The sequence below is a fragment of the Ovis aries genome, chromosome 3 (genome assembly GCF_016772045.2).
Source record: "Ovis aries strain OAR_USU_Benz2616 breed Rambouillet chromosome 3, ARS-UI_Ramb_v3.0, whole genome shotgun sequence".
NCBI lineage: Eukaryota > Metazoa > Chordata > Mammalia > Artiodactyla > Bovidae > Ovis > Ovis aries.
The window spans coordinates 219035140-219052240 of NC_056056.1; the positions used below are offsets into that span (position 1 = coordinate 219035140).

Sequence of the window (17101 nt, forward strand, 5' to 3'; positions counted from 1 at the left end):
TCACAATTTAACTCAGCTTTAAAGCAAGGTCCAGATGAGTGGCCTGTGTAGCCACAGATTTCAAGTGAAGTAATAATAAGCAAGGGGATACACAAATGGAAATTTCTGAGGCCCTCTACATTTTATATAGACCAACAGAGACCCTCTCACAATTTGGCTGAGCCACCTCCCCTCTGGAGTCCCAGAACCCTAGGACTGGGCAGGTTTAGTCCTCTCAGCCCTAGGCAAGCCTGAGGGCTTGGGAAACAGCAAGTCCTGCTCATCTGTGCCTCACTCCATACCCCCAAGCAAACAGCACAGCAGTAAATGAAATGTCCTAATTTACAACCCACAGGTATATGGTGTGACCTAGGCTCTTGCTGCTCCAGTTGGCCAGAGAGCTCCCGGACAGCAGGGATGGACAGCTGGAGCTGAAGGCGGCGCCATTGCCTCACCTGGGCAGCGGCCACAGCATGCCAGCAGAGATGGCGCAGGCCATGCGGGGTGAGGCCACCCTCCCACCCCAGGGGTTTACAGCAATGAAGAGGGGGGGTGTGAGTTGGGAAAGATACCATCAGGAAGGCAGAGGTCTGAGAGGGCCCTCACACAGCCATGAAACAGGGACCAGCAGCAATGAACCATTAGTGAAATGTGCTTCTAGTTAGGAAACATGTTCCCTCAAAGTTAAAAAGCAGAAAAGAAATAAAACAATAGAAGTGCATGCTAAAGGCAACTTGGAACTAGTGCCTGGTACTTCTGGAAACGGAGTGTCCTGAACCAATCTATGAAACCTTCTCACAAGGCCTCCCATGCGGGCAAAGGCGCTCTTCAATCTGGTGAGGTCACAGGCCCGCAGGACATGCACTTCCCCTTCCTGGCAGGATGAGAAGCACAGCTGAAGAGCGCAGACACCTGCAGGGGCCGGGGAGCCTCTTCTAGACTGCCTCCCTCCAGCCTCCGCCAGGGCAGAGTGAGGAGGGGCGAGCGGCTCGCAGCAGGCGCCAGTGGCTCACTGGCTTCCATGAGCCCCTGGCCTACCCAGTGCAGAGGGCCTGGTCAGCACTTTCCCACAGTGAAGTCAGATCACCACACAGGCCAGCAGAGACTCACCAGGCTGCCGAGTCGGCAGGGCGGCTTCCAGACATGGATGCCAACGCCCCAGGCCAGCGCTCCGCTTTGAGTCCTCTCTAGGTATGGGGCGGAGGACTCTGCTGAGCTCCTCGCCACAAACTATGTGGAGCCTCAGATACCCACGCGCACCCACACACGCTCCAGCTAGGGTGGTGAGCCCAAGGAGGAAGCAAGTGGAAGGGTGTTTTGGGTCCTTGGGGTCTGCCGAGCCCCAGCAGCCTCCAGCTCAGCTATGGCCTCTCAGGGCTACACTGCGTGCTCCGACTGGCAAAACCAGGCTGGAACTGGGGGGTCCGCCAGCCTCACCCTGCCTCACCGAGTAGCAGTCTCCTGGGGCCAGAGGAAGGGGGAAGAGGACAGAGGAAGGCCTTGAACTGGCTTCTGTGATGCAGACAGCTCCTCTCCAGGGAGTGGCCAGACCACCGGGGTCGTTTCACAGAGCCCATCAGGGGCTCTAAACCTGCTGCCAAGATCAAAGCTGGCAGAGAGAGCAGCTTTAAGATGCTGCAGGAAGTGGGGCCGCAGGTGAAATTCCCAGCTGTGCTTCCTCACGAAGCCCCTCTAGGCAAGATTCCTGAGGCACAGTGGGATCACTGCCGAGCCGTCGCAGGCCTTCTGTCTCTGGCCTCTGTGTCGTGGCTCGCTGCGTTAAATACGTTCCATCTTTTTCTGTTTTAACTGGTGCTCATGCTCTTATTACTGCCTCTTCCTCTGGGAGATAAGTCTCATGTCTGTGACGTAACGAGCAGCACAACAGAGCGAACCACGACGTCACAAGTGTGTGACCGCAGTTAGCCAGAGCCACAGAGCCTCAGGTTTCCATGGAGACGCGCCCCGAGGTAAAAGTTTTCCCTTCACTACCTACGGCTCTCTAAGGTTTGGGCAGCTGGCGAGAAGGCAGAGATGAAAATGCTAAACTGTTCTTTAGTCTGCACAGAGATGGGGGACTTGACTAGAGGACTTATTTTTATTATAATTAGAAAGAAAAGAAATCAATGAAGGCTTTTCCAGACAAAAAGAGTCCCCACTTACAGAATTCCTGGGAAGACTGTGAATAAATCCAGGCATTAGTCCGCAGAGTGACACGGGCTCTGAGTTACTGTGACTCAGGTCATCAGACAGACCAACACATGCCCCAGACACAGTCACCCGGCGAAACTGCTGCTCTGGGGCCAGCCCCGCGTGGAGGAGCAGAGTGTGCAGCGGCTGGGGCAGCAAAACCAGAGGGCCAGGGCCCCGACCCGGACAGCCCCTCTCTGCCTGGACACTCGGCCACCAACTTCTGCCAAACAGAGGTGTTACCAACTTACCTGGCAGGCCACACCAGACAGGCTCAAAGACAGTGACGAGGAAGTCATTGACTTCCTAACTCTCAGCTGGCGAAGTCAGTCCTGCCTCCTCCATCAGAGGGAGGAGAGCCCAGGGCCCTCCCCAAAGAACCCCCACCGCCCCTCTTGACCAAGGTGGCTGGGCCTGTGCTGCCAGCCACCAAGGGAAGTAAGAAAATAAAACCTCAGTCTCTCCCTTCCACTAGCTATCTTCCAAGCACTCACACATGGCCTGTGGCTGCTGCATTGGACAGCAGGTCCAGAACATTCCCCTACTGCAGCAAGTTTATCGCGTAGCACTGCTCAATCCCTGGAGGCGCTGCCTGGAGGCAGGTGCTGGGAGCCTCCTGCAGGGGCAAGGCGGCCTGCCTGCGGCCCACCTGGTGCTCCTGGGCAGAGCCCTGTGCAGGAGACTGCCACTCACTGGCCACTAATGGGAGAGGTAATTCTTGCTGTATCTCCTCCATAAAACTTACAAACCACTGCCAAACACCCGAGACTTAAAAATCTTCATTTAAAGACCATGAAGCTTAAATTAGAAAAAGAAACAAAACATTCTGACAGAACCCTGACTGCATCATGAAAATGAGAAAAGTCAGTGGTTGGCCCCGAGAGAGAAGGATTTAGTGGCTGTTCTACAGAACAGCCCAGACCAGGGTCCAGGTGAATTACAGCTCAGATTCAACCTGGAAACACGCAGAGGAGGACAGAGGACGGAAGGGACAGACCGGAACCCAAACTCCCTGAGCTGACATTTCAAGGCTCTCTTCTCATGCCCACTTTCCCCTCCGGCCACACGGGGCCCTGGTGGGCCACATGGGGCCCTGGCCACCAGCTGCCCTTCAGCATGTGCAAACACACTTTTACCAGAATCTAACTTCAGCATAAAGTTAGAGCATTATCTTTCTCTATCTTTCTTGTTTTTTGGCTGTGCCGTGTGGCTCGTGGGGTCTTAGCTCCCAACCAGGGACTGAACCTGGGCGCCCGGCAGTGAAAACCCAGAACTCCTGGACTGCCAGGGAATTCCCAGAATTCCCTTTCTTATTCTTTTCAGCTACAGCCCCTACAGAAACCTGGAAAGAGAAAAGGGAGGGGGAAAGGAGGGACAGTGAGAGGCAGGGGGGCGCGCTTCAGCAAGTGTAGGTGAGCGGGGTGAAGGGTAGTCCAGAGGCACTTGGACTCCTTGCTTGCCAGATTCGACTCCACGTGCTCTGTGCTCTGCACGGCTGTCACCTGCTCAGCCCCCAGGCTCCGTCAGCACTCTCATCTGTCTGCCCCTCTTCTCTTCCTCCATCCTGACTGCCAGCATTATGAGCGACCTGCTAGGTGAAGGTGTCAGACCCATCTAACACTCAAAAAGTAACTGGTGAAGACAGTCAGCAAAGAGCTATGAGTCAGGAGAAAGAAAGAGGATTCTCCCAGGCACTGAAGCTCTGAGTCAGACTCGAGTCTCCTGCACTGCTCACCGGATGGCATTTTTCAGACAGAAGGGATCCCTCTTTCAACAGCTGTCACACTGCGAAACACCACTCTGATTACCTCCAGAGAATTGGGGAAATGTCTGACAAAACCCAACACCAGTTCATGATAAAAACACACATCAAACTAGTAACAGAAGGGAACCTCCTCAACTATATCAAGACCGCCTATGAAAATCCCACAGCTATCATCATAAGGGGTCAGAAACAAGGCAAGCGTACCAGTTCTTGTCACTTCTATCCAACGTTATGTGGAAGATCCAGCCAGAGAACTAAGGCATCTATCTGACTGGAAAAGAAGTAAAGTGACCTCTTTGCAGGTGAGGAATCTCGTCTATAGAAATCCACTAAACCACTATTAGGACTAATCAATGAGTTGAGCAGAGTTCCAAGATCCATGATCAATACATATACCTCAATCAATTATACTTCTATACACTCACAGTGAACAACCTGAAAACTGACTTAAAAAACAATTTTATTTATAATTGTACTAAAAATAATAAAAATGCTTAGGAATAAATTTAACAAAGGAAGTGCGAAACGTCTACCCTGAAAATTACAAAACAGTATTGAAAGAAGTCAAAGGCTGAAGTAAATGGAAAGACAGATGCCTCATGATCATGGATTGGAGGGTACATTGTTACCAAGATGGCAGCACTCCCTAATTGATTTTCAGCATCAGTGTAATCACCATCCAAGTTTCAATGGCTGTTTCCCCTCTCACCCACAGGAATGGACCAGCTGATCCTAAAATTCATCGTAGAACAGCAAAAGATCCAGAAGAACCAAAACAATCTTGGAAAAAAGGAACAAAGCTGGAGGACTGACACTTTTTACTTTCAAAGTCCACTACAAAGCTACCACAGTCAAGACAGTGTGGTGCTGCAGAGTTCAGAAATAAGCCTAGACATCTACAGGCAACTGGTTTTCCACAAAGGTGACAAGGTCAGTGAATGAGCAAAGAGTAGCCTTTTCCACAAATGGTGCTGGGACAACTGGGATCCACATGGAAAGAAAGGAATCAACTGGACACCATATACAAAAAATAGCCAAAACGGATCGAAGACTCGAGTTAAGGGCTAAGACTAAAACATAGATATAAATCTTTGTGATTCTGGATTATACAATAGTTCTCAAATGTAAGAAAAGCAACAAACAGCATAAGCAGGAAAAGAAAAATAAACTGGATTTGCTTAGCGTCATTAGCCACCAGGGATGTGCAAAGCCAAATCACAAAATGAGATACCACTTCATGCCCATGGGGATGGCCACGGTGAAGAAGACAGATAAAAACAGGTGCTGGTGATGGAGAAACCGGAACCCTCACACACTGCTGGAGGGATGTAAAATGACTCAGCCACTTTAAAGAATGGTCTGATCATTCCTCAAATGGTTAAACAGAGTTACCATGTGACCCAAGAATTCCACCCCTAGGTTTATGCCCAAGAGAAATGAAAACACTAGGTACACACAAAGACTTGTCTATGAATGTTCACAGCACCACTATTCATAATCATAAAAAAGTGGAAAACCTAAATGTGCATCAATGGAACGATAAATAAAATATGGTGCATCCTTACAATAAAATACTGTTTGAAAATAAAATGAAGTACCAACACATGCTGTGCTGTGGATAACTGTGAGAATCAAGAAGCGAAGTCACACAGAAGCCCGTCATGAAGACCGCATGTTGTGTGATTCCAACACACATGACTCTGTACATGAAACGTCCAGAGCAGACAGACCCGCGGAGACAGAAAGCGGCTCATGGCTGCCAGTGGGCAGAGGGCGAGAGACCGCCAATGGGCAGGAGTTTCAGAGGTGATGAAAGTGCTCTAAAGTTAACTGCGATTTGCGCCTGCACCACGATGTGAATGTGATGGTAAAAATCACTGAATTGTACACTTAAGTAGTTGAATCTTCTACGAATTATAAAACTTATTTAAAAAATCACCCCATTTAATTCATTTTTAGTACCTTCTCTGCATTCCTTCAGAATTTACAAATAGAACAGGGTTAGATGAGACAAAACAAGCAATAAAGAAGACAGAGAATCACAGTGCATGTCCTACCCTTCAGATGTTCTGAACAAGGGCCCGTGGTCCCATCTTACCTGCGTCAATGGCACACGGGTAATGGTATCGGAAGGAGCAGCCTTTGTTGTAGCAGCCCAAGGTGGCACCTGCCTCCTGGCAGTGGGAACATTTCTGCAAGGGAGGAAGAAGTCAGGCGTGTCAGCATCCCAGACACCCTCTCCTCCAGGCCTGCCCCAGACCCCGCCGGTCAGACCTCAGCGTGTCTCTGCGGTTACTGGAGTCTGGCGGCAGGACGGGCTGTCAATTTCTAACCGCCACTCACTGACCACACCGTGGACGCCATCCAGCAGCAGCGTTTCAGGCCAGGCCTCCCAACGTCCACAAATAAAGCAAACAGAACAACACACAGGCCCCAGCCCTGCCTCTGGCGCTCCCGCTGCCCGCCCGCCCGTGAGCGCCTCCCCTCTATCCTCACCGCTTCGGTGAGCTGCTTACAGATTCTGCCTGTCTATTTCTGCTGTGGAAGTCTGGGGTAGGAGGAGAGGGTGAGATAGTAGAGTTATATATATAAGTCTTTTAGAATTAAAAGTGGAATTTGGTTTCCAGTTCCTATTTTTGTAAGAAGAATTTATTTTTATTCTGCTTATCCCAAATGCCCAATACAAGTATATTTCTCTTTTCAGAAAATGCGGGCTCCTGTGTGCACACGGTATTTTTACACCCAAATCCTATTTTAAAGGCACTAGGAAACCTGCCATGAATTTCTGGCTGAGACGTGATCCTGTAATTGAGACGTTCCTCCTCCTATGCTCAGGTTTTCATAAAGTGGGGCACACCTCTAGCGTGTGATGCGGCTGCCCGTGCGTGCTCGTCCTGTGTCAACAAGAATCACATTTGTGTAATGAGCCCCATTGGCCCCACTGAGCAAAGGTGCAGACTCTTCCGGTAGGTGAGGCCACATAGATGAGGCTACCTGAACGAGGTGGACACTTGTTCTTAAATCTAGGAAAAATAAAAGTGCTCCATAAGCAGTTACACTTGTGGAAAATGCCCCCCACCCAACACACACCGCACCCCTCCAGGGACAAAGAAAACCAAAGGGCGCCCTTCCATCTTTGCTCTGTTGCCTGGGGCAGCAGCCCATCAAGGTCCATGTGGCTCACAGGCCTGCAGCAGTCAGAACGCCTCACAGAGCGGGGCTCGTGAAGCCCGCCTGGACAGAGCCATGGTGTGGACACCCCTAACCCACAGCGGCAGCAGGAGGGTGACAGTGAGCTGAATCGAGCGCCCCTGATGCTGACGCTGACGGAGAACTACACGGATGCAGCCACAGCGCGGCCCCAAGTCGCCCTGCACCGCGGCGGGCATCGCTGCGGGCATCGCTGGACGTGCCCCGTCTGGTCATAGCCAGCCTGTGATAGCCCCGCTCTCAGACGAGGTGCCTGGAGCCTGAGAAGGGGAGAAACCCGCGCCCGGTCAGAGCCGGTCCTGGCTGACCACACCTGGCCTCCTCCAGAGGCCACCGGGGCAGACACAGCGTGCTGAAAGAGCCCTGGCAGAGCGACATCCTTCTGGGCATGGATAACCACGTGCCCTCACACCCTTGCCAAGAAATAAGACTTCCTGGCCCAGGGTAAACCAAGGGCGGTTGGCAGCGTCGCAGGCAGCCCTTGTCAGTGCCACAGGGTCCCTTCAGAACCAAGGTCTCAATCATCAGCCGGAGAGAAGGAATGTGGCTAACTCCTCCACGGCCACCCGCAGCCCTTTCTGCCATACCCCTTCTCCTAAAGGAGCCCTGAACGGTCAGCCACCCAGGGGGCTCACACTCCGGGCCCTCCTTGCCCTGGTGGCCACTGAGGAATGGGTGTGTCAAACACTCTGGTAGTGAAGTCTGAAAAGAACAGAACTTCTGAGAAAGTTTAGGCCTCTACCAAGGGACAGGAAGCAGGACAGTCAGTCGCCTTCTCACTCGGCCTCTGTGAGGAGGGGATGGTGAGATCCGTCACAACCATCTCGTCACCACAAGGAGACAGCGCCCGACGTGCTGAGCACTGCAGCGTGACGGCGGACAGAGTCTGGATTTCTGGGACACAATTGAGCACCAGGACCACTTTGTGTCTAGACCTGTTGATTAACACACACACTCTCTCTCTCTCTCTCACACACACACTCTCTCACACACACTCACATACTCACACTCTCTCACACACACACACTCACACACACACTCCTTCACACACACACTCTCACACACACTCTCTCACATACACACTTTCTCTCTCACACTCTCACACACTCACACACACACTCTCACACTCACACTCTCACACACTCTCTCACACACACTCTCACTCACACACACTCACACACTCACACTCTCTCTCACACACACACACACTCTCACTCTCACACACACTCACTCACACACACACTTTCTCACACACACACACACTCACACACACACACTCACACACTCTCACTCTCATACACTCTCACACTCACACACACACACTCCACACACACTCCCTCACACACACACTCATACACACAGTCACACTCTCTCACACACTCACACTCTCACACACACACACACTCCTTCACACACACACTCTCTCACACTCACACTCACACACACTCTCACTCACACACACTCACACACTCACACACACACTCTCACACACTCCACACACACTCTCACACACTCACACACACTCCTTCACACACACTCACACACACACACTCTCACACACACACTCACACACACACACTCTCACACTCATACACTCACACACTCCACACACACTCTCACACACACTCACACTCATACACACAGTCACACACACTCTCTCACACACACACTCTCTCACACATACACTCATACTCACACACTCTCTCACACACACACACACTCACACACTCCTTCACACACACACTCTCACACACTCACACACACACTTTCTCTCTCACACTCACACTCTCTCACACACACTCTCCCTCACTCTCACACACTCTCTCTCTCTCACACACACACTCTCTCTCTCTCACTCTCTCTCTCTCTCTCACACACACACACTCTCTCTCTCTCTTTAGTTTAACTCTGTAACCTGCAGTCCAAATATCCTGACAAGCAGGAAGGGACCCAGTACTCGAGGCCCTGCTGTATTTGGCTGCAGGTGTGGACTCTGGAATCCAAGTCACTCCTTGGTTAAGTGACTCCACTGCTGCCCATCTTTGTGCTGTTCTCGGTCAAAGTTCTAACCTTCGTCTCTTCAGCCTGCAGGTGTGGACCTGCTGGTATGAGCTACCTCACAGAGATGGTGGGAGGGTTGAATGTGTTAATCCAGGCTTTTAACAGTGGCTGGGTCAAAAGTGCTCAGCAAACCTGACCCAAGACACCCATGTGCCAGACACAGGCCGACAATGAGCCACCAGCGGAGCAGCCTTGTCATCCCCTTGGGTCTGAACACTGTCCATTTCCTTCCACCTCAACACACGCCCCTGTGTCCCTGGCAGGGCTTCACAAAATTTCTTGCCCAGAACCAGCCCACAGGCCCCATTTTTCTCATTTAAAAAAAAAAAAAAAGCAAATTCCCTCACCAGGAAATGACATCAGTAAAATGATGCTTCTTCTAATTAAAAAACAAACAAAAAAACACACAAACATGCAATTAATTTACTATTACTTCCAGAGAAGAAAGACCCTGCAGGGCCTATTCGGGCCTTAGAGAAAGGACTTAATAGCGTTTAGTTCAGGGCTTCTCAAAGTGTGGTCCCTGGACCAGCAGCGTTGGCATCACCTGGAAACGTGTTAAAAACGCAGATTTGGGGATTCTGGGCAGATTGTAGCATAGGGAGCACTGGGAACCTGTCTCCACGTTCAGACAGTAACTGCACTGGTAGAATCTACCTGATATAACTGCTCCGGAGCCCTGGAGTCTGCTGAAGGCCTGCAAATTCCCAGGTAGACGTGGATGGAAAATGGCAGTTGATTCTGCCCATCTCCCACTCCCAGCCAAGTGCAGGCAACCTAACTTTTTTTTTTTATAAGTTCAGTTCAGTCGCTCAGTCATGTCCGACTCTTTGTGACCCCATGAATCACAGCACACCAGGCCTCCCTGTCCATCACCAACTCCAGGAGTTCACTCAGACTTGCGTCCATCAAGTCAGTGATGCCATCCAGCCATCTCATCCTCGGTCGTCCCCTTCTCCTCCTGCCCCCAATCCCTCCCAGCATCAGAGTCTTTTCCAATGAGTCAACTCTTCACATGAGGTGGCCAAAGTACTGGAGTTTCAGCTTTAGCATCATTTCTTCCAAAGAAATCCCAGGGCTGATCTTCAGAATGGATTGGTTGGATCTCCTTGCAGTCCAAGGGATTCTTAAGAGTCTTCTCCAACACCACAGTTTTGTAAGTTAAGGAACTACAAAAAGAACAAACTAAACCCAAAGCTAGAGGAAGGAAGGAGATAATAAGGATTGAAACAAAGATAAATGAAACAGAGAACAGACTACGAACAGAGAAAAACCAAACTGAGGATGTCACTATTGATTCTACAGAAATAAAAAGGATTAAAGAGAGTACTGTGAGCAACTGTACACCAGTAAGCTGGACAATCTGCATGAAATGGACAAATTTCCAGAAACACAAAATCTACCAAGGTTAAATCACAAAAACTCCCAAAAAAGAAACGCCCTGGATCTGATGATGGCTTCATTGGTAAATTTCACCCAGTGTTTAAGAAAGAACTAATACCTGTCCTTTATTTTTCTGGGGCTCCAAAATCACTGCAAATGGTGACTGCAGCCATGAAATTAAAAGACACTTACTCCTTGGAAGGAAAGTTATGACCAACCTAGATAGCATATTGAAAAGCAGAGACATTACTTTGCCAACAAAGGTCCATCTAGTCAAGGCTATGGTTTTTCCAGTAGTCAAGTATGGATGTGACAGTTGGACTGTGAAGAAAGCTGAGTGCCGAAGAATTGATGCTTTTGAACTGTGGTGTTGGAGAAGACTCTTGAGAGGCCCTTGGACTGCAAGGAGGTCCAACCAGTCCATTCTAAAGGAGATCAACCCTGGGTGTTCTTTGGAGGGAATGATGCTAAAGCTGAAACTCCAGTACTTTGGCCACCTCACGAGAAGAGTTGACTCATTGGAAAAGACTCTGATGATGGGAGGGATTGGGGGCAGGAGGAGAAGGGGACGACCGAGGATGAGATGGCTGGATGGCATCACCAACTCTATGGACGTGGGTTTGGGTGAACTCCAGGAGTTGGTGATGGACAGGGAGGCCTGGCGTGCTGCAACTTACGGGGTCACAAAGAGTCGGACATGACTGAGCGACTGAACTAAACTGAATACCTGTTCTTGTGAAACCTCCCAAAAACTGAAGAGAAGGGGATATCTTCAGAATCATTCTGAGGCCAGCACTAGCAGATACCAAAGCCAGAAAAAGACAAACACACACACAGAGACACACAAACCCTACAGACGAATTTCCTTTATAAACACTGATGCAAAAATCCTCAACAAAACACTAGCAAACAGAATTCAACAGCACATGGAAAGATTATATATCCTGACCAAGTGGGGTTCAGTCCTGGACTGCAAGGATGGTTCACATACAGAAACGGATCAGTGTAACACGCTACATGCCACCTGTGGGGTCGCACAGAGTCGGACACGACTGAAGCGACTTAGCAGCAGCAGCAGCAATGACATGCAGGAAATGACTGCATGAACTCAAGAGATGCAGAAAAAGCATCTGACAAAATTTAACACCCTTTTATGATAAAAAACATTCAACAAACTAGGAATAAAAGGAAACAAAAGAAATAATATGAAAAACCTACAAGGAACATCATACTCAATGGTGAATGACCAGCAGTGTTTCTTCCAAGATGAGGAGCAAAACAAGAACACTGGCTTTCACCACTTGTAATCAACATAATAAGTTCTAGCCAGAACAATTAGGAAAGAGAAAGAAATAAAAGGGGTTCAAACTGGAAAGAAAAAGGTAGTTATCTGCTTGAAGATATGAACCTTGTTTATAGAAAACTCTAGAGTTCACACACAACACACACAAACCCCTAGAACTAATAAATGAATTCAGCAAAGTAGCAGGATACTAAGTTAACACAGAAAAATCAGTTGCCTTTCTATACACAAACTATCTGAAAAGGAAATTACAAAAACAGTTTGATTCTTGATAGCATCAAAAAGAATAAAGTACTTAAGTATTAACTATGGAAGTGAAAGACTTGTGCAATGAAAACTACAAAACAGTGCCAAAAGGAATTAAAGAAGACACGAATGGAAACACATTCTGTGCTCATGGATTAGAATGGATTAGAAAATTTAGAATTATTAAAATATCTATAGAGTGACCCACAGAGTCAACACAATCAAAATTCCAACAGAGTTTTTTGCAAAAGCCAAAAAAGCTATCCTAAAATTCACGTAGAATCTTTTTTGTTGTTGCTGCGCCTCATAGCTTGCAGGATCTTAGTTCTCTGACTAGGGATCGGACCTAGGCCCTCAGCACTGAAAGCATGGAGTCCTAACCACTGGACTGCCAGGGAATTCCCACATGGAATCTTAAGGAAAACTGAATAGTCAAGACAATCTTGAAAGAAAAAGAACAAAACTGGAGGACTCATCCTTCTAACTTCAAAGCTACAGTAATCAACAGCAATAAAACAGATATCGACCAACAGGATAGAATAGACAGCCCAGAAATAAACCCTTCCATATATGATCAAACAACTTTTGACAAGGGTGCCAAGATCATCCAATGGGGAAAGGACAGTCTTTGCAACAAACGGTGCAAGGAAAAGTGGTTGGGCCTTTTCCTAACAGCAGACACAAAAATCAGCTCAAAATGGATGAAGGACCTAGATGTGAGACCTAAAACAATAAAGCTCTTTGGGGAAAACATGACGCCAATGTTTCATAACACTGGACTGGCAATGATCTTTTTTTTTTATTATGAACCCAAAGCCCCACATAACAAAAAGTAGACAAATTAAACTTTATGAAAATTTTAAAATGTTGTACATCAAAATACACTGTCAACAGAGTTAAAAGGCAACCTACAAGTTGGGAGAAAATATTTAAAAATCATGTATCTGATAAGGGATTAATATCCAGAATCTGTAGAGAACTCCTAAAACTCCACCAAGTAATAACAACAAAACCCCCAAGCAAAACAAAAAACCTCAACCTATTTCAACAATGGGCCATGGACTTGAGTAGAAACTTTTCCAAATGAAGTAGACAAATGGCCAAAAAACAGGAAAAAATGCTCAACATCACTCATCAGTAACAAAGTGCAAATCAAAACCAAAACGAGATACCACGTCACACTCATAACTAGGATCAAACAGGAAACAATGGTGTTGGTAAGGCTGTGGATAAACTGGAACACGTGGGCACCACCAGTGGGCATGTGAAATAGCACAAACACCGGGAAACTATACAGCAGATCCTCAGAAAATGAAAATGGAATTCCCACATGATCCAGCAAATCCACTTGGAGTATACATCTCACCAAAATGAAAGCAAAGTCTAAAAAGTATCTGTATACCCTTGTTCATAGCAGCATTATTCACAATACCTAAAATGTGGAAGTAACTCAAGCGTCCATTGATGAATGAATGGATAGTGACGTACAGTATACACATACAATGGAATATTATTTGGTCATAAAAAGGAAGGAAATTCTGACACACGCTGCACCTTGAGGACAAGTGAAGTGAGTCAGTCAGCAAGAATCAAGGGACACATGACTCAACTTCTATGAGGTATTTAGAATAATAGTAGCATACTGGTGGTTGCCATGGTCTAGAAGGAGGATAAACTGTGGAGTCTTGTCCAACTGATACAGAGATTCAGTTCTATAAGCTGAAAAGAGCTATGGGAAAGTATGGTGGTGACCAGTGAAGGTATTTAACATCACTGAACTATGCACTTAAAAACAGTTAGGCCAGGACTTCCTCGGCCATCCAGTGGTGAAGAGTCTGTACTCCCAGAGCAAGGGGCATGGGCTCAGTACCTGGCTGGGGAACCAAGAGACCCTGCACGATGTGCGGCACAGCAGAAAACAACAACAAAAAACGGTCAAACCTGCAGCTACCACCAGACTCGTGGCGAACAGCTGAAAACACTTCCTCGAAGATCACGGACAAGACACGGACCCCCAATCTCTCCACTTTTATTCAACATAGTTTTGGAAGTCCTAGCCACAGCAATCAGAGAAGAAAAAGAAAAGGAATTCACGTTGGAAAAGAAGCAAAACTGTCACTGTTTGCAGATGACACAGTAAACCTGGAAAATTCTAAAGATACTAAACAGAAAATTACTAGAGCTCAGCAGTGAACTCAGTAAAGTCCAGGATACAAAACAAAATCAATATACAGAAAGCTGCTGCACTGCTACAAATACACACTGACAACAACAGGTCAGAAAGAGAAATTAAGAAAACAATCCCACTATCATCACATCAAAAAGAATACAATCAGGAACTCCCTGGAGGTACAGTGGTTAGGACTCCATGCTTCCAGTGCAGGGGGCATGGGTTTGTCCCTGGTCAGGGCAGATCCCGCATGCCTCAGGGCAACTAAGCCCACGCATCACAGCCGCGGCACCTGCACCGCAGAGTCTGCAGGCGCAAGGATTAGAGTCACCTGCAGCGGGGCACAGCCGAGAAACAAGAAAGAACGAAAGCAAAACAGCATCTAACACTGTCTACAGAAAAAACTCAGAATAGACTCAAGACCTAAATGTAGGACTGGATACTATAGATATAACTTCTAGAGCAAAACACGAGCACAACACTCTTTGACATAGATTGCAGCAATATCTTTGGATTTGCCTCCAAGAGTAACGGAAACAAACAAATGGGATCAAATTAAACTTAAAAGCTTTTGCACAGCAAAGGAGACCATAAACAAAATGAGAAGAGAACCTACGGAAGAAAATATCTGAAAAGGATGCAACTGACAAGGGATTAATTTCCAAAATATACAGACAGCTCATGCAGTTCAATATCAAAAAAATAAACCACCTAATCAAAAAATGGACAGAAGATCTAAATAGACATTTCTCTAAAGAAGACATACAGACAGCCAATAGGCACATGAAAGGATGCTCAACATCGCTAATTACTAGAGAAATGCAAATCAAAACTGCAATGAGGTACTAACTCACTCTGGCCAGAATAGCCATCATTAAAAAAAAAACACACAAAAAAAACACACTGCAAATAATAAGTGCTAGAGAGGATGTGGAGAAAAAGGAATCATCTGGTGGGGATATAAATGTATAGCACAGGAAATGATACTTAATATTTTGTAACAATATGTAAGGGGAAAAATATTTAAGAATACATATATATAATGTATATATACACACACACAATATATAACTGAATCATTGTGCTGGACACCTGAAACTAACATGATATTGAAAATCAACTGTACTTTAATAAAAAATAACAAAAATGGTTCAGTTCAGTTTAGTTCAGTCGCTCAGTCGTGTCCAACTCTTTGCGACCCCATGAATCGCAGCACGCCAGGCCTCCCTGTCCATCACCAACTCCGGAGTTCACTCAGACTCACGTCCATCGAGTCAGTGATGCCATCCAGCCATCTCATCCTCTGATGTCCGCTTCTCCTCCTGCCCTCAATCCCTCCCAGCACCAAAGTCTTAAGACCAAGATAATCATGACGGTGTGATCACTCACCTAGAGCCAGACATCCTGGAATGTGAAGTCAAGCGGGTCTTAGAAAGCATCACTATGAACAAAGCTAGTGGAGGTGATGGAATTCCAGTTGAGCTATTTCAAATCCTGAAAGATGATGCTGTGAAAGTGCTGTACTCAATATGCAAGTAAATTTGGAAAACTCAGCAGTGGCCACAGGACTGGAAAGGGTCAGTTTTCATTCCAATCCCAAAGAAACGCAATGCCAAAGAATGCTCAAACTACCGCACAATTGCACTCATCTCATACGCTAGCAAAGTAATGCTCAAAATTCTCCAAGCCAGGTTCAGCAATACGTGAACCGTGACCTTCCAGATGTTCAAGCTGGTTTTCAAAAAGGCAGAGGAACCAGAGATCAAATTGCCAACATCCACTGGATCATGGAAAAAGCAAGAGAGTTCCAGAAAACATCTATTTCTGCTTTACTGACTATGCCAAAGCCTTTGACTATGTGGATCACAACAAACTGTGGAAGATTCTGAGAGAGATGGGAATACCAGACCACTTGACCTGCCTCTTGAGAAACCTGTATGCAGGTCAGGAAGCAGCAGTTAGAACTGGACATGGAACAACAGACTGGTTCCAAATAGGAAAAGGAGTATGTCAAGGCTGTTTATTGTCACCCTGCTTATTTAACTTCTATGTAGAGTACATCATGAGAAATGCTGGGCTGGAAGAAACACAAGCTGGAATCAAGATTGCCAGGAGAAATATCAATAACCTCAGATATGCAGATGACACCACCCTCATGGCAGAAAGTGAAGAGGAACTAAAAGCCTCTTGATGAAAGTGAAAGAGGAGAGTGAAAAAGTTGGCTTAAAGCTCAACATTCAGAAAACGAAGATCATGGCATCTGGTCCCATCACTTCATGGGTAAACAGTGGAAACAGTGTCAGACTTTATTTTTGGGGCTCCAAAATCACTGCAGATGGTGACTGCAGCCATGAAATTAAAAGACGCTTACTCCTTGGAAGAAAACTTATGACCAACCTAGATGGCACATTGAAAAGCAGAGACATTGCTTTGTCAACAAAGGGCCATCTAGTCAAGGCTATGGTTTTTCCAGTAGTCATGTATGGATGTGAGAGTTGGACTGTGAAGAAAGCTGAGTGCCAAAGAACTGATGCTTTTGAACTGTGGTGTTGGAGAAGACTCTTGAGAGTCCCTTGGACTGCAAGGAGATCCAACCAGTCCATTCTGAAGGAGATCAGTCCTGGGTATTCTTTGGAGGGAATGATGCTAAAGCTGAAACGAAAATGGCTAGGATGGTAAATTTTATGTTGTCTTATTTCACCACAAAACAACAAAAATACAAGTTCTCAAGCCTCAGGTCAAGCCTCCAGGCAATTCTGATGCTCCAATACAGTTTGAGAATCACTGGTCCAAT

General features: G+C 47.0%; 1 protein-coding gene across 7 annotated transcripts in view; it reads right to left on the reverse strand.

Annotated features, from left to right (window-relative positions):
* The window catches only part of TCF20 (transcription factor 20), a 194528-nt gene that overhangs the window by 8721 nt on the left and 168706 nt on the right, over positions 1 to 17101 (reverse strand). For 6 of the 7 annotated variants that reach the window (XM_004007026.4, XM_042247819.1, XM_060413605.1 and 3 more), the window contains exon 3: positions 6033 to 6126. In XM_004007026.4, coding sequence (XP_004007075.4) covers positions 6033 to 6126 — 94 coding nt within the window. Of the gene's footprint in view, positions 1 to 6032; positions 6127 to 6791; positions 6958 to 17101 lie in introns of all 7 variants that reach the window. The other variant, XR_006059494.2, reaches the window with a different exon arrangement.